Raw genomic sequence first — 27,098 nt, 5'->3', positions numbered from 1 at the left:
GACACCTCGGCGGCTTTCCAACCGTAGCCAACCGTAGCTTCCCAACCGTAGCTTTCTTCGTGAGGAGAAAGCGGCGGCGGCCGGACGGGCGACGATGGGCTCGTGGAGCAGCCGCGTGTGGGGGCCCAGGGCCGGGGTGGCCGAGGGGGCCTTCTTCCCCAAGCGGAAGCGCGGCGAGGGCCTGAGCGAGAGCGGCGAGGAGGGCGAGGAGCGGCTGCTCAGCACCCCCAGGAGGTACGGCCGCAGCTCCGGGAAGCCCCCGGGCCTGGAGGGCTGTCGGCCGAGGCAGCGGCGCTGCTCTTCGGCGGAGGGAGGGCGCTGACCGTCCCGCCCCGCTTCGCTCAGCTTTCCCTCAGGTTTCCCGCCTCTTCCCGGGAGCTGCCGCCTCTGCTTAATGCAGGGCTAGGCGACCTCGGCCCTTTTAGGACTCGTGGACTTCAACTCCCAGAATTCCTCAGCTATGCTGACTCAGGAATTCTGGGAGTTGAAGTCCACGAGTCCTAAAGGAGCCGAGGTTGCCTGTCCCTGGCTTAATGGATGCAGACGCTTTTTCTCCCGCCTTTATTAGTTTCGTAAATAACTCGAGGCGGGGAACAGACCTAGAAACTCTTTCTTCCTCCTCCCGTTTCCCCACAACAACCCTGCGAAGGGACCGAGAGCCATTGGCCCAAGGTCTCCCAGCTGTCATTCAGCCATAAATCGGGACTAGTCCTCACTTGTCTTCTCCCCCGGTGCCTTTTAATAAGCCAGCCGAACTGGCCCTGTTGAGGTCGTTTTCTGAAAGGGCCCGCCATAAAGTAAGCACCCACTAACTCCCTTTCCGCCTTTGAATGAAACCTCAGGAGAGGAGCTTCCCAGACCTCTTCATAAACTGGCAGGGCAAGCTACTATATATCAACCGGCAGGAAAAGAAAAAAAAACCCCACACACAAACTGATTATGTTAAGCAACTGGGTAATGAAACATCTGCAAGGAAACCACCGAGCTGAGAGGGCCATAATAATAATAATAATAATAATAATAATAATAATAATAATAATAATAATAATAATAATAATAATAATAATAATAATAATAATAATAATAATAATATAATAAACCTTTATTGTCAAAGTGCAACATGTGTACATTGAGATTAGCTGAGCCTCCCCTGTGCTCTCACCCCCCCCAACACACAGTGACAACAAACCCTCCATCCCACCACACCGTGTGAACCAACTACACCACACACCGGCCTCCCAAGTCAATTCTGCATAAGTTCACAGAGATTAATAATAATAATAATAATATAATAATAATAATAATAATAATAATAATAGTAATAATAATAATAATACTTACGTGTGTTTTTTCTAACTCAGGAAAAAAATAAAAAGCACGTCAAGGTATATTTTCCAGACTCTGTTTGTCAATGGGGAACAGAGTGATGTTAAAATATGTGCCCTGGGAGAAGAATGGAACTTGCACAAAATATACCTCTGTCAGGTAAAAATTGTCTTTTTGTTTCTTGGATCTCCAGTATCATTAGGAAGCAGGTTTCAGACCTTTTTGTTTAATACTCAAATTCAGCACTGCTCCCCTGAATGTCGTCCTGAAAACACAGGCACTACCGTGTTTCTCCAAGACCCAGTCTCATATATATATATATATATATGGTTGCCAAAATAAGCACCAGGGCTTATTTTTCAAGTAGGTCAGCCTCTGCTAGTCAGGAGGCCACGTCCAGCCCAGGGGAAATGGGGCTGCAGCTGAGAATTGCCTTTTGACCCCCAGGTCTCTCTGAAGGCTATCTTGAAGGCTATCTTGAAGGCTATCAAACAGGCAGTAGTCACACCGGACAATTCATATATTCTCAGAAGGGTATGGCTGACTGATGAAAACAAATAAGTTTGAAATGCATATCAGTCTCCCTTTAATTCTTTGTTAGCAATCTAAAATTTCCACAAATATGAGCTGTCACTGTTGTGACTACTGCCTGTGGATGGCCTTTGGTTAGGCCGAAACAGGAAATAAAGATTTGTCCCATGTTTGTGGCCTAGCAAGGTAATCTAAATAGTTAACATTTGAAACATATGTGTGTGTGTGTGTGTGTGTGTGTGTGTGTGTGTGTGTGTTTGCCAAAATAAGCACCAGGGCTTATTTTTCAGGGTAGGTCTTAATTTTTTGTGGCCACAACAGAGCAGGAGGCAAGGCAGGGTGGGTGGAGGATGAAGTCAGATGAAGGAGAGGTGGAGGACAAAGCGATGCACTGGTGCCGCGGCCACTAAGCAAGGCAGTGGGGGATGGCGTATGAAGCTTCTCCTTACTTGGCGCCATAACGAAGCAGGAGGCTGAACGATGCACCGGTGCCGCGGCCACTAAGCAAGGCAGTGGGGGCTGGTGGAGGACGAAGCCCCAACAGTATCCTTGGCCGCCCAACTGCCTCACTCCGCTAGCATCAGGGCTCTGCAGGCTGGGTGGCCAAGGATATTGTTGGGGCTTCGTCCTCCACCACCCCAACCGTGGCACCGGTGCATCGCTCAGCCTCCTGGTTTGTAGCATTGGCAAGTAAGGAGAAGAAGCTTTGTCCTCCACTCCTCCCACCTTGCTTTGTCCTCAACCCCCCCTTCCGCCTCGCTTAGTGGCCATGGCACCAGTGCATCGCTAAGTCTCCTACTTCGTTCCCGTGGCAAATAAGGAGGAAAAGCTTCATCCTCCACCCCCCACCACCACCTTGCTTTGTCCTCCACCTCCCCACCGCCTCACTTTGTGTCTGCGACACCCGCCCACCACCTCATGTCATCAGCAAGCAGGCAGAGCGGGCGGCTGCACACACTCAAGTAGAGCTTACTTTCGGCATAGGGCTTATATTTGGCCCAGGCGTAGGTCCTATTTTCAGGGAAACACAATGTATGGTTCTCCTTGAGATTCAGTCCATACACTTGTAACCCAAAAGATAGTTTGTTTCTCTGCCATTCGCAGGCCTTTCAAACCTACAATTTATAAATTCATCCAACTTTATAATATTTAATAATGGTGCTTAAGCAAACCATGTTTAGGTGTATTGTATGAGTATTACAGGTAATGCTCAATATACAATCTTTCCATGGTGGTTTAAAATTATGAGGGTCTTGAAAAATGTGACTTATTACCTATCCCCAAAGTTATGACTGTGGCACCATCCCCAAGGTCACAATTGCAATTTGGGTGCTTGGCAACTGTCTCACATTTATAACATTTAAAGCTTCTTATGGTCATGTGATCACCATTTGTGACCTTCCCAGCCAAAATCTGGTCCGGTCATGTGATGACTTGCTTTTATGACCATACTGACTTATGAAGGAATTTCTTGTCCCAATAGTATAGTTTAATCTCTCAGGCTAAACATCAGTGAGTGACAGCAGCTCATAATGGGTCACCTCCAGCTTTGATGTGAACTTCTACTAAACAGTATTTTTCTCCTCTTTGGATCAAAACTAGCTATTTCTAGTTTTATAAGAAATGCACTTTAAGGGAAAGGTATACATTTATTTATTTTTTTATTTTTATTTTATTTATTTTAATCCCATTTATATCCCGCCCTTCTCCGAAGACTCAGGGCGGCTTACAATCTAAGCACAAATCAAATGTGCTTAGCAATAGCCTTCATTTGATGTATATGCCTGCTTATTAGGACTTTCCCCCACCCCCAAGCGGCATTATTACAAAGTCAGCTTATTGCCCCCAACAATCTGGGTCCTCATTTTACCTACCTGGGAAGGATGGAAGGCTGAGTCAACCTTGAGCCTGGTGGGACTCGAACCTGCACTAATTGCAGGCAGCTGGTGTTACTTAAGGAGGCATTAGCCCACTGCTCCACCAAGGCTCTGTATGTATTAATTTATCTACCTGTATGTGTGCTTATAGAAATTTATATACAATATAATACTCTGCCCCTCCCCCCATAATTGTATGGATGCTGTTATTTTTTTCCTGATCACTTATCTTTCTAGGATGCAATCTGTTCACTTGTATAAATAAATTATAACACAGGTTTGGCCTGGCCCCTTCCCTCTTTGCTTTGCATGCTAGCTTCAGTTCCAGTCTAAGTAAGCTGCAGTGCCCTGTTACAGCCAAGTTGATAAAGGGTGGTTTAATACTAGTTTACTAACTAAATTTGAGACCACAGCTTGATCTTAGTTTCACTTCCTGGAGCAATCGTTCCATCGTTTCCTATTTTAGATCCAATGAAAACCCATTTACTCTGTTCAGATTGAAATATTAAAATCAGTGCATGGAGATGAAAGGGGTTGGCTGGCAAATGAATCAATTGGTTCAGAAAATATAAGATTGAAATTTAAGAAACATATCTTCGAATTAGGAGTGACAAATGGAAAATTTAATTCAAATTTAATTCTTAGTTCCTCTTGCTATGAAAATAATATTGTGTTATACCTTATCATATAAATTCTTTAATTCCAAGGTTTGTAAAATTATTAAAAACATGACTTTTATGTTTGTAGTCTGGCTACTTTTCAAGTATGTTCAGTGGGTCTTGGAGGGAGTCAGGAATGGACACAATAGAATTGGAAATTCCTGATCAGAATATTGACGTTGAAGGTAAGAAAGGAATCCTCATTGAACTTTTTCTAACATAAAAGATTCAAATTGAAATAGATTACTTGGATCAGGTTTTCTGGAACAAAGCTGGCCAGTTATAAATGATCTTTGGAAGGACTTTCCAGTATTTTATCTCATTTTTGCAAAATACATTTTAGCAAAACTCATTTTTCTAAATAATTCATCAGAAAAACAGATTTCTCATTTTGGGGACTATTAACCAACTACACAAATCTAAACTATTCAGTACTTCTTTCATGGTTTTTATTATAAATGAACAGCAAATTATGAAAAATCACATTTTTATGGTCTGGGAGATAAAGCTCCTAATACTTTGTCACTACTGTGATTCCCTGAAAATAAGGCCCACCCAGAAAATAAGCTTTAGCATGATTTTTAGTGTGCACCTAATATAAGCCCTACCCCCCAAAATAAGCCCTAGTTAAGAGCCTGCCTTTCCCACCGTCTGATGAGGCGAGGCAAGTGGGTTGGGTGGAGCTGCTCCCTGCACCGACATCTCAGGGCCCCCGCAGCCAGGCCACTCCCCACTCAGCAACCTCCTGCCTGCCTGCCTTCCTGCCTCTTCCCTTTTACTCCCCTTCCGAGCCAGACTGCCATGATATGGAGGATGGGCGGGGGAAGCTCGCTTGCCTTACCTGGTCCCCCTGCACCATTTCAGAGGCCGGGGGGAGTGACAGAGAAAGTCCTCTGCCCCCGCTGCGCATCAGCCACATCCCCCACTGGAGGGGCTTTCTTTGGTCCCCGCTGGCCCTGCCCCGCCCTGCAGATCAACTACCCAGCAGTGGCCGCCACCTCTTCCTCCACCTCTAGCTTGGCTCCTGCAGCACTGCGTCGTGCTGCCTGCTGCCAGTTTGCCGCCTGTATTTTATGGCTTCAATGGCGGCAGCTCTGGAGGCCAATGGTAGGCGCTCTGCATTGTCCCTGGGCTGGCATTTTTGGCCACCGGCCACCTTTGCAGCTCTGCCCACCCAGCCACGGGAGAGTTATACCAGGGGTGGGGTGTGTGTGCTCCAAAGACAGTGATATCATGACACAGGACCTCAACCTTTTGGGCACCAGGGACCGGTTCTGTGGAGAGAGGTTTTTCCGTGGACCGGAGGATGTGTGGTTTTGTGTGCTGCCTGCATCCCGTGGATGGGGCTTTGCTTGTTTGTGCGGACCAGTTGCTGGCAAGCCTCAGCCCAGTACTGGTCCACGGACTGGGGGGTGGGGACCCCGTAGTAGGATATAAAGTGAATAGATCATATTTAAAATGGCATTAAATCTCATTGTGCACGTGCCTGTCAACATCTCAACTGAATTCCAAACAACTCTGTGACTAATGCTAGTAATTAAGCAGGTGATACTATTAAACAGGAGAATTTGGCTTAATTGATGGGAAAAACATAAAACTGCCATTATTGATTAGATATTGTGGAGCATACTTCTGCCTGAAGCATTGAATTAGTATCTTGAGCCACACATGCCTGCATTATTGATGCTGTTATGAACTAAGCCCTTGCCATGGCTGCTTTCGGAAGCTTGCTTCTTTCAACAAAATGTGGAATGCAATCTGCTACAAATTTGGAGCCTTGGTTACATGGGAGTGACTTCACAATATAGGGAGTAGGACTCGCATTGTAACAATGCTTTTTTTGTCATTGTACCTGTTGTGGATGCACATTTTTCAACCTGATTGAAACTGTCAGCGTTTTTAAATGAAAATACAAAACGTAACACTCAGTTTATTTTGAAGTGCCTACTTTTTGATCAGCTTCTGAAGTTTTGCGCGGTGTCCCATAATCTCAGCTGGTGAAATCTGCAGGCGAATGGGAGTTTTCTAGGGTGAGAGGTGCTTACGGTAGACCCCAAATGTGGTGACTTCGGTACTTAACCATTTGTCCCGCTTAGGGTTTTATATTTTTTAAATGCCATCTGATTTACCCCCTCTCAATATTCTAGGCATCTTGTTGTTGTCACTATATATAAAATAATTTGAGAAATAACATTTTTTGAATATCACTCTTAATAATCCTACGGAATTGGAAAAAAATAAATGTATAACCTGTCTTATATGTATGAGGAGACTTAGGATGTGGTTTTCTTTAGCCTTACAGGTTGCCTTTGGCTCACTTTACCGGGATGAAGTGTTAATAAACCCTAGTAGAGTGATTGCCCTCCTGGCAGCTGCCAGCATGTTACAGCTGGTAAGTGGAAATGGCTCCATTTTTTCCAACTCTTTGCTTGGCAAAGTGCAGGGCTTTCAGTCCCATCTTCATTTGTATTCCAGGGACGAGCACATGGTCATGGCCACATGGCTTCCGTTATCCTCGGGGCGTTTTTTCAAGCACATGCTTAGCAGTCCTGACAGAGCTGGGAAAGTCGTTTTCTCGCTAGCTCTTGCCCCTCCTCCCCTTTCTAGATGGGCGCATATAAATGAAGGATGGATGCTGCAAGCCAGCACACTTACACAGGGACTTCTTATGTGGCCTCTGAGCTTCAAAATTAAGAATCAGGGTATCAGTCCTTCTCATTTCTCCTGTTACAAATAGGGTATCATTTTGTATAATTATGGTTGAGACTGGTAGTATGCCTATCTGTCCAGAAGAAGCCAAAATATCTCTAGATAATCACTGTTTGCATTTTTGCCAGTTAGCTTGAGGTGAGGGCATCATCTGTAGCATTAGGCCTGGGAGTGAGGATTTGTTTTGCATCATTATATGTTTACGAAGGGACGCGGTGGCTCAGTGGGTTAGGACGCTGAGCTTGTCAATCAGAAGGTCGGCATTTTGGCGGGTCGAATCCCGAGTGCTGCGTAGCAGAGTGAGCGCCTGTGACTCGTCCCAGCTTCTGCCAACCTAGCAGTTCGAAAGCACGTAAAAATGCAAGTAGAAAAATAGGGACCACTACGGTGGGAAGGTAACAGCGTTCCGTGCGCCTTTGGCGTCTAGTCATGCCGGCCACATGACCACGGAGACGTCCTCGGACGAGCGCTGGCTCTTCGGCTTTGAAACGGAGATGAGCACCGGCCCCTAGAGTCGGAAAGGACTAGCACGCGTGTGCGGGGGAACCTTTACCTTTTTACCTTATGTTTACAGGATGGCTTAATACAGCAGTGTGGCGAAACAATGAAGGAAACAATTAATGCAAAAACCGTGTGTAGTTACTATAATTCTGCGGGAACATATGGATTAGATTCTTTGAAAAAAAAGTAAGTATTGGCACTAAGAAAGATTTTGTTGAAGAAGAACATTTTTATGATCTCCCCTTGATTTTCTAATGTGATGTGGCTTTGAGAAGCATCTCGTGTGATGTTTTCCAGCAGAAACCTTTCTGCTTATTTCTCCCTTCAAATATAAAAATGTGTTTAATTTTAGAAGCATAATATTTTCAGCTTGTGCAATAGTTAATATTCTGTGGCTGACATGAAATAATATTAGGTATTAGTAGAACCTAGAGCTGTGTGTTCAGCGTAAGACACAAACACTTAGAATCCTGGAGACAGAACTGAAATTCTTACGGATTCCTTTTCCCAATTTGCAAGTTTCTTTTTGTCTCTGCAGTAAATAACCTGGAAGGAAAAGGGAGAATTTCACTCCTTGTTCTCAGAGGTAGCTTTTAATTAAATATAATGGGGCAGCCACAATTAAATAATAAATGAAAGAGATTGTAGTTCGAATAGGACAGACATCCAAAATCAATACTAGCAGTCCAGATAAATAAAAATACAAAGACAACCAGTGTGTTTTTTCTGCTGAAGAAAGAAAGCAGCAGCAGAGGAAACAGACATGAAGTTTCAACAATTTGTTTCTTGTTGATCCTTCTGTGTGAAATAATCATCTTCTTGAAGAACTGGTTGTTTCTCCTGAGTATTTGGGCTTTTTATTTATCAGGAGCTGCTAATGGGATTTTCACGTTCTCTCATTCTGACAGAACATTGGAAGCAAGTATAGGAAGTGAAAAGTTAAAAATAGAGCAGAAGCAGTGTGTAGTCCCTTATGGTCTGAAGAGGGTCATAGTTGATTGGATGGGCTTTGGAGTATGATGGCTGTGGGGTCCCTATTTTACTATAACATCTGGGGGAAAGTGCTCAGCAGCTTATTAGAAACGTGCATTGCATCTCATTGCATTTACCTTACCTATTTTAAATCTAGGTGTCTTGAGTGGCTCTTGAATAACCTGATGACCCACCAGAGTGTGGAACTCCTCAAAGAACTCAGGTATTGAGCTTTTGAGATTAACCCAGATACTATGGGAAGACGTTTAGCATAATAAAATGGAATTCAGATAATCCGTTGAACTGAACACAATTCATGCCCTTTGCAATTCAGAGGTCATATTGTTTGTTTCAGCATAAACCTCATGAAACAGCTGATTAGTTCCTCTAACCTGTTTGTCATGCAAGTGGAGATGGACATATATACTGCTCTAAAGAAGGTACCAACATTTAATAACATCAGTTTGATCCAGGTTTTGTTTTGATGTGGAAATAACCGCACTGCCATTTCTTCCAAATTGACAGTATTCTCACAGACCGATGTCACCTCTCCTGCCTCTTCTTTCCTGATAGTTTAGTACAGGGGTGTCAAACTGCCGGCCCATAGGCCGGTTGCATCATGCGGAGGCCGCACCTGCCTCAGCTTCAGCAATGTGAAAAAAGTTGTGATACATCGTGACACGTCACGTGATGCAGCAAGTTTGACACCCATGGTTTAGTATCTTTGATAGGTAGTCATAGTCTTTGTTTGATTACCGTATTTTTCGGACCATAAGACACACTTTTTTTCCCCAAAGTGGGGGGGAAAACGAGGGTGCGTCTTATGGTCCGAAGGTGATCCGTATGGCCAGCCCCATCCTCCGCAAGTGGAAAGCAAGGGAGATTGCCTGGAGCACGAATCGGCACGTGCTGAGAAAGGCCGATCTCACGCTCCTGCACTCTCCCTCGCTCGGTTTCAGCTTCCCTTGCTACAAGAGAAAGCAGGCTGAAACGGAGTGAGGGAGATTGCCTGGAATGCGAATCGGCTGATCTCGCGCTGCTGCAATCTGCCTCGTTTCAGCCTGCTTTCTCTTGTAGCAAGGGAAGCTGAAAGCGAGCGAGGGAGTTTGCAGGAGCGTGAGATCGGCGGATTCGCATTTCTGGCAATCTCCCTCACTCCGTTTCAGCTTGCTTTCTGCAAGAGAAAGCCGGGCTGCAGGGCCGCCTCCGCGGGTACTGCTCTAATGCAGAGAGGGAAGGACAAAGAGGGAGGGAGGGAAGGAAGGAAGGGACAATGGGAGAGGGAGGGAGAGAAAGAGAGAGAAAGATAGGGAGAGAGAGAGGAGGAGAAAGAATTTTTTTCTTGTTTTCCTGCTCTAAAAACTGGGTGCGTCTTATGGTCCGAAAAATACGGTATTTAGAGTACTAATTTATTAATGACCCATTAAAACTGATCTAAGAATAACACTGGATTACAAGATAGCACAGAATACTTAAGTATAAAAAAGGTTTGTGCATACAGAATAACTATTTCTTTGGTTATCTTCTTTCCCTTTTTACTCCGTAAAAACTGTCAGCTGCCTCTTTCTTTTCTGTTTTCTTTGTTGCTTGCTTTCCTTATAAGGACGCAGCCAGTTACCCCTTTAATTGCATTCTAACAGAAGAACAAACTCATTTCATAAAAAATCAGTTAAAGTGGTACTGTGATGTTTTTATTCCCAAATACAACTCACTATCTGTAAACAATTTTTTGTAGAAACAGCGTATGTACGTGTTTGTGTAAAGCTTTAGTTACTACTGCATGTTGGGATCGTGCTTACTGATCGTAAGGTTTCAATGATGACATCACTGTTGCCTGGGGAACACCCAGTTGGGGGCTCCTTTCATGTCCCTGTTAAGTTGCCCACCGAGGTGGCACCCATTTATCTATTTGCAACTGCCCGCTTTCAAACTGCTGGTCTGAAGGCATGAGCTGGAGGGTGTGATGGGAACTCGCCCTGTTCCGCAGCAGCAACCAGGTCTCAAATGCAAGCTTGCCGACAGTCAGCCCAGCATCATAACCTTGTGAGCCACCGTGCTCCTCAAGCTTTAGTTATTCAGTGTATACCTCAAGTGAACCTTACAGCTGTTTCTTTATTTTATGTAGTGGATGTTCCTTCAGATGGTGCCTTCTTGGAATGGATCATTGAAACAGCTTTTAAGTGAAGCAGATGCCTGGTTTTCCAAGCGCAGGAAAGGTCTTTATGAAATGCTTTGTGAATAGTTTGGATGTTGGAAACCTTTGAAGCAGGATTTACAGTATCTTTAGCTCTCTCTTCATTATGGGTTGTTCCCTATTGGCCCAACATGCATTCCTTTTGTGCGAGATGGGAAACCTGTAAACCACAATCTTTTTGGGGGGGAAAATCCACCTTCCACTAGTGAGCCATTTTTGCTTTTAAAAGCAAATCAGGATAATCCTGTTAAACCTTATCTGAATTGCTTTCTCTGCTGGGATTGATAAACTGCTCACAGACTGCAGTGCTGCTTTTTACTTAATAGTAAAAATATATTTGAACTCTTAAGAATCTGCTTTAATTTTTTAGATTTTGAGGAAGGCATCTCATTCTTGGAAACTGAACAAGGACGTGTATTTATGCCAGTGTTCAAATATCTGAGGCTGCAGTATATAATCAGCGATCTGACATCAGCAAGAATTGTTGAACGAGACAGGCTGATCCCTGCAGGTAAGAATGGAATCGCTTGTTTTCTTTCTCTGTCATGCCATAGGCTTGAGAAAGGGAAATCAGAATTGAGTTTATGGGTCTTTGAAAGAGTCCCCACATACAGCATATAAAAACCTGTGTGCCACTAGCAAGTGGACATGGCCTGGGGAGTAAAATTGGCGAATCATTGAATCCAGTTTCAGGCACATAAACTAGTTTGTGGTTAGGTTTAAGCTATTTCTCTGCTTCTCTTACATCCCACTGTGTGGGAAAAGAGTAAAGGAGGTCATAGCCTTTTCTCTTCTTGCCCCCCCATTTCCTTCTCTAAACTTGTTGCTACAGGGTCTGCTGGTTAATGACCACAATAACATGATTTGAATTTGTTGCTACAGTATTTATTTTTAGACTCTGTTTTTTTAACTTTTGCATACATGGGGTAAATAAACTGCTAAGAGTCAGTTTTGATGGGGACAGTGTAAAAGCCTTGTAAAAATATTAAGTGCTGCTTAACTTTCTTTGCCTTGTTTATAAAAGGCCCACTTTGGTCTTTCTAAATTTTAGACTGGCTGTTCTCTGTTTACAAACAGCAGTGGTTTGCCATGCTTAGAACAGAACAAGACAATGACATTGGGTATGTATAATGCCTCTTTCTCTGTAACTGAGAAACACATCTTGCAATGTTCCTATAAAGAGAAAACAAATTTAAGTTTCCGTATGCTAACTGCTTTCACCTTAGAAAGCTAACAAGCTTGTTCACCAGCATCCTGCTGGATGGAGCTGGTTTTGTGAATAGGTAACATGACTGGGGTTTTATTTAATAAAATAAGGAAAGCTGTTTCTTTGGATGTGCTTGAACAGTTTTGTTAACAGATTTATCAGCGCTTTATTCATGCAAAAAATTCTTGTCCGCACTATATAAAACATAGTTGAAAAAAGTTCAGGGTTTGCAGTCTGCAGTCTTGATATTCTTGAATTTCAGGTTTGCCATTCATATGGAAAAATGCTAGAGGTCGTTTATGGTTTCATGTTAATTATAAAAACAAATCTTCCCAAACATTAAAAAAGAATTGTATTCATTGATATTTTTGGCAGTGTTTCCCTAGAAAATGCATTTTGTAGCCAGTAAGCTTAAATGAGAATAGTATCGGGTATCCTAAAGCACTTTGACAAAATAACACAGGATTCCAAAATCTAAGAGAGAATAGATACTTCTAAATTATCTACAGCTTGCATCTGAATTATGGAAAGTAATCCAGGATTATTCCCAATTATTCAGAATATAACAAAACCTAAGCAATGCTGTAAAGATTACCAGATTTCTTCTAATGAAGTGATGAGCTAAGGCACAGTCTATTAGAACAGGAATTTTCAAGGGATATTACGGTTGTATTGTGTGGTGTCTCTTTAAATTTAATGGGCAGATTCCTCTTCTAGCTGATAACTTAATTTTTGGTAGTTGTACTCCTGGTGCTGTTCTGTGAGTCACAATAAGTCCTCTTCGGGTATTCACATTATGGCATTTTAGCCTTGGGTTAAAGTTCGGCAACCTATGTATTGAGGGGCAGGTATAAGTCCTTTGCCAGGAGACTTTCAGTGCATGGAAAGTACTTCTTGCTCACCTTTGTAGCTTAAGGGAGAGCATAGAGTTCAGAAATGTGGCTCTTTTTCTCATTTGAACATCATAAACCACAATATTTGTTCTCCCTGCTTTGGGAGTGTGTGCAAGGGATTGCCATGTCCTGCCGGGGTGCTGGCTACCCCACCATGATGTACTTGGCTGGTCATTTTAGCACGGCCCAGGAAGATAACTCTTTGATGCATTGGCCGGGAAAGAATTTCAGGACACTTAACAAGATAGGTTTCTGGGGGGAAATGAATTTATTCAGGCGTTAAGATCTGTGTGCAACCAGTTAGAATACTTTTCTTGTGCTTTCCTTTGATAGAATGCCATTTTATAGAAAGTTATTTTGTATGTTCAAGGCCTCAAGAGATTAATAAAGAGGAACTAGAAGCAAACAGTATGCGGTGTGGCAGAAAACTTGCCAAAGATGGTGATGTAAGCACAAATATTTTTCCATGTCCTTTTAAAAATGTGTAATTTATTTACAGTTTTTGTAAGCTGTTTCTTTCCCCAAAACAGTGTTTTCTTAGCTAAATTATTTTACAAGGTTAAATACTTTCTTATTGGAAAATATAAAAATGATAACAATGCTCGTATAGCTTTCTTAAACCACCAACCTTGACTTTCCTGAGGTGATGCAAAATATACAAGGTGTCAAGCGGAGGTCCTTTTCAAGTTAAGTTCAGAATTTAAAGCCACTCTTAGAATACAACTATTTCTTCAATTATCTTTTTTTCTTTCTTGCAAGTATTGCTGGCGATGGACAGGCTTTAATTTTGGCTTTGATCTGCTGGTCACATACACCAACCGTCACATTATCTTCAAACGCAACACACTAAATCAGCCCTGCAGTGGCTCTGTCAGTTTGCAGCCCCAGAGAAATATCGCTTTCAGGTGGGTTCCCTCTCTTTTTGGTCTGGTTCTCCATTGCTTGAAGTTAAAAGGATCACATCGGCACTCGCTCTTCTTGTAGACTTCGGAGTTCATCAGCAGTCATTGGAGGGAAGCAGGTCAGTATCATTTGCTCGTTGGAATCAGGGAAACAATAGGTAAGAGGGGGGGAAAATACCGAAGGTACTTGCCAGATTCATAACATTCAAATCTCTGCAGATTTACGGAGGTTTGTCTTAAGGATAATGACAGACATTAGCCTGTTACCATTACCCATAAAAGTAATGGGTAGGTCTTCTTCCCAAGCACAAAGATGTGTCCTCCATTTTGCCAAACAAGGGCAGTGGATGCAGTGGTGGGATTCAAATATGTGAACAACTGGTTCTCTGTGTTGATGCCACTTCCGGAAGTCAATTCTGGGCCTGAGCAACAAAAAATTAGCTACCGGTTATGCCGAAGTGGTGCGAACTGGCTGAATCCCACCACTAAGTGAATGGCTCAGCAGTTAAAGACACCGAGCTTGTCAAATGGAAAGTCGACAGCCCAGGTTTGAGAGCTGAGTGCCATGCAATGTGGTGAGCTCCTGTTCTTGCCTCAGCTCCTGTCAACCTAGCAGTTCCAAAGCATGCAAATGCGAGTAGATAAATAGGTACCACATCAGTGGGAAGGTAACAACAAAGAATAAATTATAAATAAATTATAAATATATTAACATGCATATACGTATAAGTGTGTGTGTGTGTGTGTGTGTGTGTGTATATTCGAATCTCAGAAGGGTATGGTTGACTGATGAAAACAAATAAGTTTGAAATGCATATCAGTCTCCCTTTAATTCTTTGTTAGCAGTCTAAAATTTACACAAATATGAGCTGTCACTGTTGTGACTACTGCCTGTGGATGGCCTTCGGTTAGGCCGAAACAGGAAATAAAGATTTGTCCCATGTTTGGGGCCTAGCAAGGTAATCTAAATAGTTAGCAAGCATTTAACATATATATATACATAAAGCAAAATTTATTTGCTGCCCACATTATATCTAACAATTCTTTCACCCTCCCTTAACAATCACCACCTCCTTTCCATTGATTTTATTTCATATATTTATCAAATTTTGAAACCGCCCATCTGGATTCCAGAGGGAGCTTGCTTAGTGTAATTTCTCTTCTGTCCTTAGGCTGCGACTGGCTTCTTTTCATAGCAGTGGAAAGCTTATTTGTAGCAGAACTGCAGGATATCAGATGCTAACCCTTGAAAAAGATCAGGTTTGTATGTGCAAAGCTTTTGGTTCATTTTAGCTAGCAGTGTCAGAGAAGAAAGAGTAGGATTCTCATAAGAAGCAGGAGAGATGAACAGAAATGAACTGGGTTCCACCATTGACTACGCTGAAATTATGTTGTCCTGTGACACAGTATTTGAAAGACTACCCTCTCACAGGGCTTCTGATTGCTTCAGCTCAACTGAGAATTAACTGAGATTTCCTGTTTAGAGGGCCAGATTTCCACGGGGACAGCCTAAGTAGCAAGTAGTGGACTCCTCACATTAAAATTTAAATTGGAAGCGGGCTTCCGGTTTTGCGCAGTTAGTGCAACAGCCGAGGGATTGCTGGGCTCCTCACCCTACGGCTCATTTCTTTCTGTTTGGGGACCCTAAATGAGTCAAAAACCACCCCATCCATGTCACAGCAAATTCTTTTGATACCTCAGGTTGTTCTTTGTATTTTCATCAAATCTGAGGGCCTGATTGGGTTAATACTATCAGCATTTCCTGAACAGACTGTCAAATGTTCCAAAATGCACCTGGAATCCGAAGGGGACTTTCAGTCTCTCCAGGCCCTGAACACTTAACTCTACTGTCTGGGATAAGTCAAGAATGTGTCACATGCTCAAAGCTAGAAGGCTACCTCCCCCCCGCCCCCCTTTCTCCCTGCAAAAGAGAATAGCATCAGAGTGCTCCTTCCTTCCTGTGGAGCACTGAGATGAAAGTCAGGTGAAAAGCAGTATTTCTTACATCTCTCATCAAATGATTGGAGAGAATTCCTTTCCTTGCAAACTCCAAAATTTCTAGGCACAAGAAGGAATGATGTTCGTAAGAATATCACTTGTGGGCAACAAGCAGTTGCAACAGGCAGCCAATTCCTTTCATTGTGTTCAGGCACTTAAACCTTCGAGAAATACTGATTTGAAGTCTCCTGGTATAAATGAAAACTGATGGGATAAGCTGGCCACTTCAGTGGTTGCTGTTCGGGTGGATGGTGCTGGAAAGGTCTAGAAAAATGCAACTAGAGAAAATATTTAGAGAAATAACGGTTTTCTCCTTTTGTATGGATTCAGCTGATGGATGCTTGATTGAAAATTGCCTCTGAAGTTACATGAGTAGGTTAAAAAATTACTTTCAGAATTTCTAGCGTTTTCTCTAATCCTTTCTGCAGGGTTTCTGAAAGCATTTTTATGTTCAGTCTGATACCTGTTTATTTGCTTTTTAGGAACAAGTAGTGATGAATTTGGACAGTAGACTGCTAGTCTTCCCTCTGTATATCTGCTGCAACTTCCTGTATACTTCCTCAGAGAAGAGAAGAGATAACAATGGACAGTGAATAACGCAGCGAGCTGAGATTGACTTTTGAAATGTCTTTGGGTTGTCCTGATGCCATGAAAGAAACATCATGAAATAGTCTTATGGAAGAAAAAGAGAGAGGGACTTGGTACCCTGCGATTGCCAGGAGACAAGCCCCGGCAGCTCCACCTGGCATGACTAACTGGTGAGGTATGTTGGAAGCTACAGTTTTGTGGAATTGTGAGCCACAGGCTCCCCTCTCCTGCTTTAGCAAATAAATGTAACTCCCACCTTATCTCTCAACATTCCTACGCACATCTGAATAGCTGAATACTTACGATGACCTCGTTTTCTCCTGAGAATTCTCAGCTCTAGCAAACGATACCAGTCTCCTGAACAGTACAGAAAGACTTAGTTCATTAACTGGGCCTGCTTAATTAAAGGGAGTAGGATGATATATCTATAAAGCCCACATTAATTTTAATAGAACACACTTTTTATGCTCTCTTGATTTGTTCTTCTGGTCAAGCCCTTAATTTTTAAGAGTCTGTTACTGGTTTGGTGAATATCTGGATTGTTTTAAATTTTTTAAGAGTCACTTTGTAGAATCCAGCTGCCTCAATTCAGCATTTTTAATTCATCAGAACTCAGACCATTGTTTTATTCTTGGATATACTCAGTGGGTTAGGATGCTGAGCTTGTCGATCAGAAGGTCGGCAGTTTGGCAGGTTGAATCCCGAGTGCCGCATAACAGAGTGAGTGCCTGTCACTCGTCCCAGCTTCTGCCAACCTAGCAGTTCGAAAGCACGAAAAACGCAAGTAGGAAAATAGGGACCACTCCGGTGGGAAGGTAACAGCGTTCTGTGCGCCTGTGGCGTCTAGTCATGCCGGCCACATGACCACGGAGACGTCCTTGGACGAGTGCTGGCTCTTCGGCTTTGAAACGGAGATGAGCACCAGCCCCTACAGTCAGAAACGACTAGCACGCATGTGCGGGGGAACCTTTACCTTTTATATACTTTTTTACTTTGGGGTTTTTGACTTGAAGCAAAAAAGCACTCCCAAGCCCCGAAGCAAGTAGGTCAGCCTCTGCTAGCCTCTGTACTGTTAGCCTTAGCCTTTAATTACAGTGGTTCAATTCGCGCAGGCTAAGATGGAACTATAAGAAACCAGATTATACTTAACTCTGATGTGTAGATGTTGCCTAGCCTCCCTCAACAGGGCCAGCCATCTTTAAACCACAGTTCCATTGAAGGAGTTGAGGCAATGTATATCTGTCTCAATCATTTCTTCAAGAGCTTAATCGTTATTATTACTGGCTTATTGTATTATAAAATACAGAATATATTTTGGTATTTACATAGTATTGGCAAGAGGCGTTAATACTTTGATGATTAAGATAAAGCTTTAAGGATAAAAATCTTTGAAGGGCTTAATTTTTTTCAAGGGTACGTTTGGGTGGCTTGGTTTGCTCTCCCCCCAAAAAGAAACATTCTCAGTTTTTCAGATTCTTGATCTGTACATAAGCTGTGCTCTGCCGGATCAGACTCCTGGCCTAACCATCCCACAGTCTGCTGTCCTTGGCCAGCCCAGAGATGCCCGAGGAAACCTGCTGGTCTCCAAGCGGGCGGCCTTCACGGACAGTCCCCTGCTTTTGTTACCTTAAAGGGAGCACATAAAAAATCCCTGCTCTGTGTTGAAGTGGGACGTGCCCCGATAATCGTGGCTTTACACCGACAGGAGGAATGCCGTATTTTTCTTCTCTTGTTATGCTGGCAGATCCTCTGGCAGTAACTCTTCCCCAACTTTGCACAGAATCTCTTAAGCAGAGCAAGAAGGTTGTCAAGAGGGTCCCCAAAGGCACATCTGCCTATCAGGCTGCCTGGATCCTGGACAAGGACGAATGGGGAAATGGCAGCGAGGAGGAGGAGGAGGAGGAGATTATGGAAGAAGCCATGGCCCAGGTAAGGGAGCTGGCCTTTTGGTGGTCACCTGGTGGAGGGTCTGCAGGCCCACTGAGGCCAGGGGCTCTGAAGGCAGAATTAGGACAGGGCAGGCACTGAGGACCACGGGGTGGGGAGGGCCTCCTCGCGCTCTCCCACTCAGTGCTCTGCCCGGGCTGCTTTTGCTCTGCCAGGACGGGAGCAGCAGTGCAGAGGAAATTGCTTCGGAGGAGGAGGACTGTGAAAGCATGACATTGCCTACAACTGAGCAGGCCGAGGAGGAGATGGAGGAAGAAGCCGCAATGCTGGAGAAATACCGACAGGAGCGAGAAGAAGAAATGTTTCCAGATGAGGTGGACACCCCCCGGGATGTGCCAGCCCGGGTCCGGTGAGAGCCTCGGCGGATGGCCAGGGCCACGGGAAGTCTTGGCACAGTTCTGGTGGGATCGGGGGAGGCTGAGGCAAGGCCTGGCCTGACTGCCCAGGTGACCCGTTTGCCAGCCCTGGGAGGCTGCTTTAAGCTGGAGGCTGTGCTGGGTTAGCGGGAGAGGGCAGTAGACCGAAGGGTTGAAGAAGAGGCAAGAGAGTGATCCCGCTGCCTCACTCAGGTTCCAGACGTTCAGGGGACTAAAGAGCTTCCGAACATCTCCCTGGGATCCCAAGGAGAACCTGCCCAGGGACTATGCCCGGATCTTCCAGTTCCAGGACTTTTGGCGGACGAGGAAACACGTCTTCCGGCAGTTGGAAAAGGAGGAAACAGATGGAGCTCAGGTTGGCCCTTTCTCCGGTCTCACTCAACAATTGTTGGTTTTTCATTTTTTCATTTTTGAAAGAATGATAGTTGTACTTTTGCAAGTGTTATTTTTTCCATACTTTTAGAGTTATGCTTTACTTCAGGAGTGTCCAACCCTAGCAACTTTAAGACTTGTGGACTTCAACTCCCAGGATTCCTCGGCCACACCTGACACCTCTGCTTTTATTGTTGATCAGCTGCTCAGATCTCTGTGGAACATCCAAGGTCTAATCCGAGAGCCTTGTCTGACTCCTTAGAGTTCAATCTTCCGAGTTGTATCAAAGCATTTGGGAATTGCCTCTAGTGATCGGCTTGGTTTAATTTCTAGAGGGGAAAAAAATAAATCAAGCCTATTATTCAAAGGCATCTGCAGGTGAAAGGTCAATTCAAAAAAAGCTGAAGGCCTCTCTGCTTAGAAGAAAGCAATCATACGTTTAACTTAATAGTTGGGTGACTGGTTAGGATGATGTTAGCCTAATTTCAGTACGATGCACCCAATTTGAGCGTAGAATTCAGCTGCCTCTGGTTTCAAAACTAAGCTTGAATGTCCCCTGAATTTCCATGGTTGCAAAGACTGTTATTCCTGATTCTCTCTGTTCATGTTGATCTGGAAAGGGGCTGATACAGACGGATCTGCATTCCCCAACTGTTGAAGATAACAATTCATAATTATAATATCCTTAGTATAACTTATGAACGTTGATGGAGTAGTGCTAATACTCTGCCTATTTCCAAAATTTGTTTTCAGAAAGTTTCTGTTTGCACAACTACATATCAGAAATCCAGATGCTGTGTTGATATGTTGAACTACAGTTAGCTCTTGGTTCTCAGTGGTAATTGGGACTGGAATTGCAGTTGTAAAGCATGATGTCATGTCATCCTATTGCTTAGTGACAGCAGTTCCAGCAGTCCAGGTTTGCTGTCATTAAGAGAAGACCATACAGGACCAAGGCCAATATTCTAAATATGGACAAACAAACAAGAAATGGAAAAGCTTGAAATGTTTAAGAAGTTCAGAGAATGTATGAAGTTTGACTCATACTTTATTAACCCAACATACGAATTAGCTATTCTGATAAGGTAGTCCTCAACCTATGACCACAACTGAGCCCAAAATGGTTAAATTTGCCAGTTTTCCTTCCTATCAGCGAGTTTTCCTTTTGGTCCACTTTGTGGCTGCTTCAGATATACTGGAGTGAAGTGAAATCTCTCCAGGATTCTTTCAAACCAAGTGCCCAAAAGGTATTCGCTCTCAGAAACCTTTCCAGGACCTTGATCAATTATAGCTGGTTTATACGGAATTTATGATAAACGTGACTTAGGTGGAAGTAATATTTCATATCCCAGACATGCATTTTAGTCTCTTTGCTCAAGTCAGTCACATAAAGTCATACATAAAGATTCTGTTTATACCAAGAGCCAAAATAAAATATTTAAGGCTACATGGGGTGGCAAGCATGTGCACCATTGTCCTGCCCCAATATTCCTAGAATATTTGCTTCTGCAGCATTTCTCTTTTTTTATTGCTCTTATGAAAACATATATTTAAACAACAAAAAATACATATAAAAACAAGACATAACATAAACAATACAATCAACAAAAATACAAAAAGAGTACTTAACTTCCGTCATTCCTAATCTTTCTAATCATATTCAGGTGACTTCCTCAAGTCCCCTCTATCTGCGTTTCATCGTAAATCATCATTAGCAAATTCTATTTCATAATTTTAATTTCTTATCATTTAACAATCATTCTTTCATATTATCCTTAATACTAAACATTAAACTCTAAAACTACAACCTATAAGCACTTCCAAGTCCATTTCAAACTAGTTAATATAACAGTATTTCTTGAAATAGTCCTTGAATTTCTTCAGACCTTCTTCCACCGACTCTTCACCTTGGTCACGGGATTCTCCCGGTCAGCTCAGCGAGTTCCATATAGTCCATCATTTTCATCTGCCATTCTTCCACCGTTGGTATTTCTTGTGTCTTCCAATTCTTGGCTATCAAAATTCTCACCGCTGTTGTGGCATACAGAAAGAAAGTAACATCGTTTTGGGGAATTTCTTTTCCGACTATACCCAATAAGAAGGCTTCTGGTTTCTTAATAAATGTGTTTTTCAAAACTTCCTTTAATTCATTATAAATCTTTTCCCAGAAGTCTTTTACTATGGGGCAAGTCCACCACATGTGGTAAAAGGTTCCTTCTACAGCTTTACATTTCCAGCATTCAGGGCAGCAGTGCTGAATTTGAGTATTAAACAAAAAGGTCTGAAACCTGCTTCCTAATGATACTGGAGATCCAAGAAACAAAAAGGCAATTTTTACCTGACAGAGGTATATCTTGTGCAAGTTCCATTCTTCTCCCAGGGCACATATTTTAACATCACTCTGTTCCCCATTCAGAAACAGAGTCTGATAAATATACTTTGAAGTGCTTTTTACTTTTTTCCTGAGTTAGAAAAAACACACACGTAAGTATTGAACGTATATGATATAAATGTAAACTTAATACCCTTTTTCCATATCCTCTCCCAGTCCTCCATCGTAATGTTATGCCCCACATCATTAGCCCAATCAATCATCACTGATTCTTCTGCAGCATTTCTCTTGCAGAAAGGTGCTATTCAAAATCAATCAAATCCCTGAGAAAGTGAAGAACCCAAGGAGTAAAATGCCATGTCTTATGAAGTATTTAATTTGCTTTCACCTCAAAATGTCAAGAAACTGTCACTTTTTTGCTGTAATGACTTAAGAGGTCACCGAGGGTTGGGAAAACTGCATTGAGCTGCAGCGTGCATACCTCTGCATTAATGCTTACATGTTTTAATATGTACTTACTGATAGGTCTTCTTCTAATCTTTGATGCCAGGGAAGCTTTCAACTTTGCTGTTTTTAATCCTCTGTTTTTCTTTTTTTTATCCGTTCCGACTCCATTCTTCAAGAAGAGAGAAGAACGCTTTCCAATGCTCGTATATAGTGACCATTTGGCTTCTTGCAGTCCTGAGTCCTGTTGCTCTGCTCCGTGTATCTGCAGACTCATGGAATTTGGCTGCCTTGAAAACTACACAGGATCCAGGATTTCCCACAGGGTGCCTTCTGGCCACAGAGTGGAAGCCTTCAGAGAGACCTGGGGGTCAAAAGGCAATTCTCAGCTGCAGCCCCATTTCCCCTGGGCTGGACGTGGCCTCCTGACTAGCAGAGGCTGACCTACTTGAAAAATAAGCCCTGGTGCTTATTTTGGCAACCAAATATATATATATATATAAGACTGGGTCTTGGAGAAACACGGTAGTGCCTGTGTTTTCAGGACCACATTCAGGGCAGCAGTGCTGAATTTGAGTATTAAACAAAAAGGTCTGAAGCCTGCTTCCTAATGATACTGGAGATCCAAGGAAAAAAAAGGCAATTTTTACCTGACAGAGGTATATCTTGTGCAAGTTCCATTCTTCTCCCAGGGCACATATTTTAATATCACTCTGTTCCCCATTCAGAAACAGAGTCTGAAAAATATAGCTCGAAGTGCTTTTTAGTTTTTTCCTGAGTTAGAAAAAACACACACGTAGGTATTGAACGTATATGATATAAATGTAAACTTAATACCCTTTTTCCACATCCTCTCCCAGTCCTCCATCGTAATGTTATGCCCCACATCATTAGCCCAATCAATCATCACTGATTCTTCTGCAGCATTTCTCTTGCAGAAAGGTGCTATTCAAAATCAATCAAATCCCTGAGAAAGTGAAGAACCCAAGGAGTAAAATGCCATGTCTTATGAAGTATTTAATTTGCTTTCACCTCAAAATGTCAAGAAACTGTCACTTTTTTGCTGTAATGACTTAAGAGGTCACCGAGGGTTTGGAAAACTGCATTGAGCTGCAGCGTGCATATCTCTGCATTAATGCTTACATGTTTTAATATGTACTTACTGATAGGTCTTCTTCTAATCTTTGATGCCAGGGAAGCTTTCAACTTTGCTCTTTTTAATCCTCTGTTTTTCATCCGTTCCGACTCCATTCTTCAAGAATGTGTGTTCCTGGAACATTTTTTCCTAACAGTCCTGCCAAGTGCATAGAGAAACAGAGATATCAGACAGCATCTTCTTTTTCTAGTCTACAAACCTTATTTTTGTTTTGTTTTGTGTTTTGTTTCTTTAAATGTAACAAGCAAGAACAAGTGTGTCACACGTATCCACTCAGAGTTAGACATCTGACTTCATCCTGGTTACAAAGCTGCATATAAAAGAAGCCAGGATTAACAATTGTTTTTAATGAATCTTCCCCAAAACAAAATAAACAATTAAGAATTCTAAATGAACAGATAAGTTTATTTTCAATCTGTCATTGATACACTGTCCTGAACCAGCCATAAACTCATGAAAGGTATATTTTGAATTAAACATTTGTTTAAGGGTAGACAATGTTTGAAATAGCAATCTTATCTTATGCAAGGTAAGGGAAGTGTTCAAATAAAAAATACAACTCAAAAGTTCTAAATTCCTAAAGAAGGGATTTATATTCAGCCCCGAGTCTGATTTCAGTAAAAAAAAAAAAGAGAGAGAGAAGAACGCTTTCCAATGCTCGTATATAGTGACCATTTGGCTTCTTGCAGTCCTGAGTCCTGTTGCTCTGCTCCGTGTATCTGCAGACTCATGGAATTTGGCTGCCTTGAAAGCCACACAGGATCCAGGATTTCCCACAGGGTGCCTTCTGGCCACAGAGCGGAAGCCTTCAGAGAGACCTGGGGGTCAAAAGGCAATTCTCAGCTGCAGCCCCATTTCCCCTGGGCTGGACGTGGCCTCCTGACTAGCAGAGGCTGACCTACTTGAAAAATAAGCCCTGGTGCTTATTTTGGCAACCAAATATATATATATATAAGACTGGGTCTTGGAGAAACACGGTAGTGCCTGTGTTTTCAGGACCACATTCAGGGCAGCAGTGCTGAATTTGAGTATTAAACAAAAAGGTCTGAAACCTGCTTCCTAATGATACTGGAGATCCAAGAAACAAGAAGGCAATTTTTACCTGACAGAGGTATATCTTGTGCAAGTTCCATTCTTCTCCCAGGGCACATATTTTAATATCACTCTGTTCCCCATTGACAAACAGAGTCTGGAAAATATACCTCGAAGTGCTTTTTATTTTTTTCCTGAATTAGAAAAAAACACACACGTAGGTATTGAACGTATATGATATAAATGCCAGTAGAAGAAAACACCTGTGCACTGTGGAGTTCTTTACTCTCCTAACATCCGGTAGGAGATATAGGAGTATAGCCAGACGTACCAACAGGCTGAAATGTAGCTTTTATCCGTGGGCTGTTAGGCTTTTAAATGGGATATAATCTCTGTGAACTTATGCAGAATTGACTTGGGAGGCCGGTGTGTGGTGTAGTTGGTTCACACGGTGTGGTGGGATGGAGGGTTTGTTGTCACTGTGTGTTGGGGGGAGAGAGCACGGGGGAGGCTCAGCTAATCTCAATGTACACATGTTGCACTTTGACAATAAAGGATTATTATTATTATTATCATTATCATTATTATTATTGAGGCCCTCTCAGCTCGGTGGTTTCCTTGCAGATGTTTCATTACCCAGTTGCTTAACATAATCAGTTTGTGTGTGGGGTTTTTTTTTCTTTTCCTGCTGGTTGATATATAGTAGCTTGCCCTGCCAGTTTATGAAGAGGTCTGGGAAGCTCCTCTCCTGAGGTTTCATTCAAAGGCGGAAAGGGAGTTAGTGGGTGCTTACTTTATGGCGGGCCCTTTCAGAAAACGACCTCAACAGGGCCAGTTCGGCTGGCTTATTAAAAGGCACCGGGGGAGAAGACAAGTGAGGACTAGTCCCGATTTATGGCTGAATGACAGCTGGGAGACCTTGGGCCAATGGCTCTCGGTCCCTTCGCAGGGTTGTTGTGGGGAAACGGGAGGAGGAAGACAGAGTTTTTAGGTCTGTTCTCCGCCTTGAGTTATTTACGAAACTAATAAAGGCGGGAGAAAAAGCGTCTGCATCCATTAAGCCAGGGACAGGCAACCTCGGCTCCTTTAGGACTCGTGGACTTCAACTCCCAGAATTCCTGAGTCAGCATAGCTGAGGAATTCTGGGAGTTGAAGTCCACGAGTCCTAAAAGGGCCGAGGTCGCCTAGCTGTGCATTAAGCAGAGGCGGCAGCTCCCGGGAAGAAGCGGGAAAGCTGAGCGAAGCGGGGCGGGACGGTCAGCGCCCTCCCTCCACCGAAGAGCGGAGGGAGGCAACCTCGGCTCCTTTAGGACTCGTGGACTTCAACTCCCAGAATTCCTGAGTCAGGACGTGGCCTCCTGACTAGCAGAGGCTGACCTACTTGCTTCGGGGCTTGGGAGTGCTTTTTTGCTTCAAGTCAAAACCCCCAAAGTAAAAAAGTATATAAAAGGTAAAGGTTCCCCCGCACATGCGTGCTAGTCGTTTCCGACTGTAGGGGCCGGTGCTCATCTCCGTTTCAAAGCCGAAGAGCCAGCACTCGTCCGAGGATGTCTCCGTGGTCACGTGGCCGGCATGACTAGACGCCCCAGGCGCACAGAACGCTGTTACCTTCCCACCGGAGTGGTCCCTATTTTCCTACTTGCGTTTTTTCGTGCTTTCGAACTGCTAGGTTGGCAGAAGCTGGGACGAGTAACAGGCGCTCACTCTGTTACGCGGCACTCGGGATTCTACCCGCCAAACTGCCGACCTTCTGATCGACAAGCTCAGCGTCCTAACCCACTGAGTATATCCAAGAATAAAACAATGGTCTGAGTTCTGATGAATTAAAAATGCTGAATTGAGGCAGCTGGATTCTACAAAGTGACTCTTAAAAATTAAGGGCTTGACCAGAAGAACAAATCAAGAGAGCATAAAAAGTGTGTTCTATTATAATTAATGTGGGCTTTGTAGATATATCATCCTACTCCCTTTAATTAAGCAGGCCCAGTTAATGAACTAAGTCTTTCTGTACTGTTCAGGAAACTGGTATCGTTTGCTAGAGCTGAGAATTCTCAGGAGAAAACGAGGTCATCGTAAGTATTCAGCTATTCAGATGTGCGTAGGAATGTTGAGAGATAAGGTGGGAGTTACATTTATTTGCTAAAGCAGGAGAGGGGAGCCTGTGGCTCACAATTCCACAAAACTGTAGCTTCCAACATACCTCACCAGTTAGTCATGCCAGGTGGAGCTGCCGGGGCTTGTCTCCTGGCAATCGCAGGGTACCAAGTCCCTCTCTCTTTTTCTTCCATAAGACTATTTCATGATGTTTCTTTCATGGCATCAGGACAACCCAAAGACATTTCAAAAGTCAATCTCAGCTGGCTGCGTTATTCACTGTCCATTGTTATCTCTTCTCTTCTCTGAGGAAGTATACAGGAAGTTGCAGCAGATATACAGAGGGAAGACTAGCAGTCTACTGTCCAAATTCATCACTACTTGTTCCTAAAAAGCAAATAAACAGGTATCAGACTGAACATAAAAATGCTTTCAGAAACCCTGCAGAAAGGATTAGAGAAAACGCTAGAAATTTTGAAAGTAATTTTTTAACCTACTCATGTAACTTCAGAGGCAATTTTCAATCAAGCATCCATCAGCTGAATCCATACAAAAGGAGAAAACCGTTATTTCTCTAAATATTTTCTCTAGTTGCATTTTTCTAGACCTTTCCAGCACCATCCACCCGAACAGCAACCACTGAAGTTGCCAGCTTATCCCATCAGTTTTCATTTATATCAGGAGACTTCAAATCAGTATTTCTCGAAGGTTTAAGTGCCTGAACACAATGAAAGGAATTGGCTGCCTGTTGCAATTGCTTGTTGCCCACAAGTGATATTCTTACGAACATCATTCCTTCTTGTGCCTAGAAATTTTGGAGTTTGCGAGGAAAGGAATTCTCTCCAATCGTTTGATGAGAGCTGTAAGAAATACTGCTTTTCACCTGACTTTCATCTCAGTGCTCCACAGGAAGGAAGGAGCAATCTGATGCTATTCTCTTTTGCAGGGAGAAAGGGGGGCGGGGGGAGGTAGCCTTCTAGCTTTGAG

The 27,098-nt window shown here is 43.1% G+C and overlaps 2 protein-coding genes and 1 long non-coding RNA gene across 6 annotated transcripts; 2 read left to right on the top strand and 1 right to left on the bottom strand.

Moving 5' to 3' along the window:
* The first annotated feature begins 79 nt into the window (after positions 1 to 79).
* LOC308679286 (germ cell-less protein-like 1) lies at positions 80 to 18,287 on the top strand. 4 transcript variants are annotated; one of them, XR_014028747.1, is made up of 16 exons: positions 80 to 234; positions 1,362 to 1,485; positions 4,482 to 4,578; positions 6,688 to 6,785; positions 7,677 to 7,789; positions 8,733 to 8,798; positions 8,931 to 9,015; positions 10,701 to 10,791; positions 11,140 to 11,280; positions 11,821 to 11,890; positions 13,240 to 13,315; positions 13,629 to 13,774; positions 13,854 to 13,890; positions 14,944 to 15,031; positions 16,252 to 16,532; positions 18,138 to 18,287. XR_014028747.1 is itself a non-coding variant. In XM_081346895.1 (14 exons), exons 1-14 carry the CDS (start codon positions 95 to 97, stop codon positions 16,360 to 16,362), a joined length of 1,446 nt encoding a protein of 481 aa, XP_081203021.1. In that variant the 5' UTR covers positions 80 to 94; the 3' UTR covers positions 16,363 to 17,006. The 4 variants fall into 4 exon arrangements, 2 of the variants coding, with proteins under 2 accessions (XP_081203021.1, XP_081203022.1); XR_014028748.1 differs by lacking the exon at positions 13,854 to 13,890 and having other exon boundaries at positions 18,138 to 18,247; XM_081346895.1 differs by lacking the exons at positions 13,854 to 13,890; positions 18,138 to 18,287 and having other exon boundaries at positions 16,252 to 17,006.
* On the top strand, positions 17,657 to 24,586 carry LOC308679288 (pre-rRNA-processing protein TSR1 homolog). The gene is made up of 4 exons (XM_081346898.1): positions 17,657 to 18,286; positions 18,460 to 18,653; positions 18,874 to 19,036; positions 22,009 to 24,586. Exons 1-4 carry the CDS (start codon positions 18,068 to 18,070, stop codon positions 22,270 to 22,272), a joined length of 840 nt encoding a protein of 279 aa, XP_081203024.1. The 5' UTR covers positions 17,657 to 18,067; the 3' UTR covers positions 22,273 to 24,586.
* Positions 19,389 to 23,118, bottom strand: LOC308679289. The gene is made up of 5 exons (XR_014028749.1): positions 22,993 to 23,118; positions 22,480 to 22,603; positions 21,905 to 22,193; positions 21,392 to 21,515; positions 19,389 to 21,084 (listed from the first exon to the last, which is right to left on the bottom strand). It is a non-coding gene; the product is annotated as an uncharacterized lncRNA (long non-coding RNA).
* Positions 24,587 to 27,098: the final 2,512 nt, after the last annotated feature.

The sequence above is a fragment of the Vipera berus genome (assembly GCF_964194415.1).
Source record: "Vipera berus genome assembly, contig: HAP1_SCAFFOLD_120, whole genome shotgun sequence".
NCBI classification, from domain to species: Eukaryota; Metazoa; Chordata; class Lepidosauria; order Squamata; family Viperidae; genus Vipera; species Vipera berus.
This window is presented reverse-complemented; position numbering and strand designations above follow the sequence as displayed.

What these genes read in the sequence shown, in the direction of transcription:
- LOC308679286 (XM_081346895.1), top strand. Translation starts at nt 95, where the DNA reads ATGGGCTCGTGGAGCAGCCGCGTGTGGGGGCCCAGGGCCGGGGTGGCC. An exon ending in ACAAAATATACCTCTGTCAG is followed by an intron (nt 1,486 to 4,481) that starts GTAAAAATTGTC and finishes TTATGTTTGTAG; the next exon opens with TCTGGCTACTTTTCAAGTAT. An exon ending in TTAGATTCTTTGAAAAAAAA is followed by an intron (nt 7,790 to 8,732) that starts GTAAGTATTGGC and finishes TTTTAAATCTAG; the next exon opens with GTGTCTTGAGTGGCTCTTGA.
- LOC308679288 (XM_081346898.1), top strand. Translation starts at nt 18,068, where the DNA reads ATGCCGTATTTTTCTTCTCTTGTTATGCTGGCAGATCCTCTGGCAGTA. An exon ending in GATGTGCCAGCCCGGGTCCG is followed by an intron (nt 18,654 to 18,873) that starts GTGAGAGCCTCG and finishes TGCCTCACTCAG; the next exon opens with GTTCCAGACGTTCAGGGGAC. An exon ending in AGGAAACAGATGGAGCTCAG is followed by an intron (nt 19,037 to 22,008) that starts GTTGGCCCTTTC and finishes CCATTCTTCAAG; the next exon opens with AAGAGAGAAGAACGCTTTCC.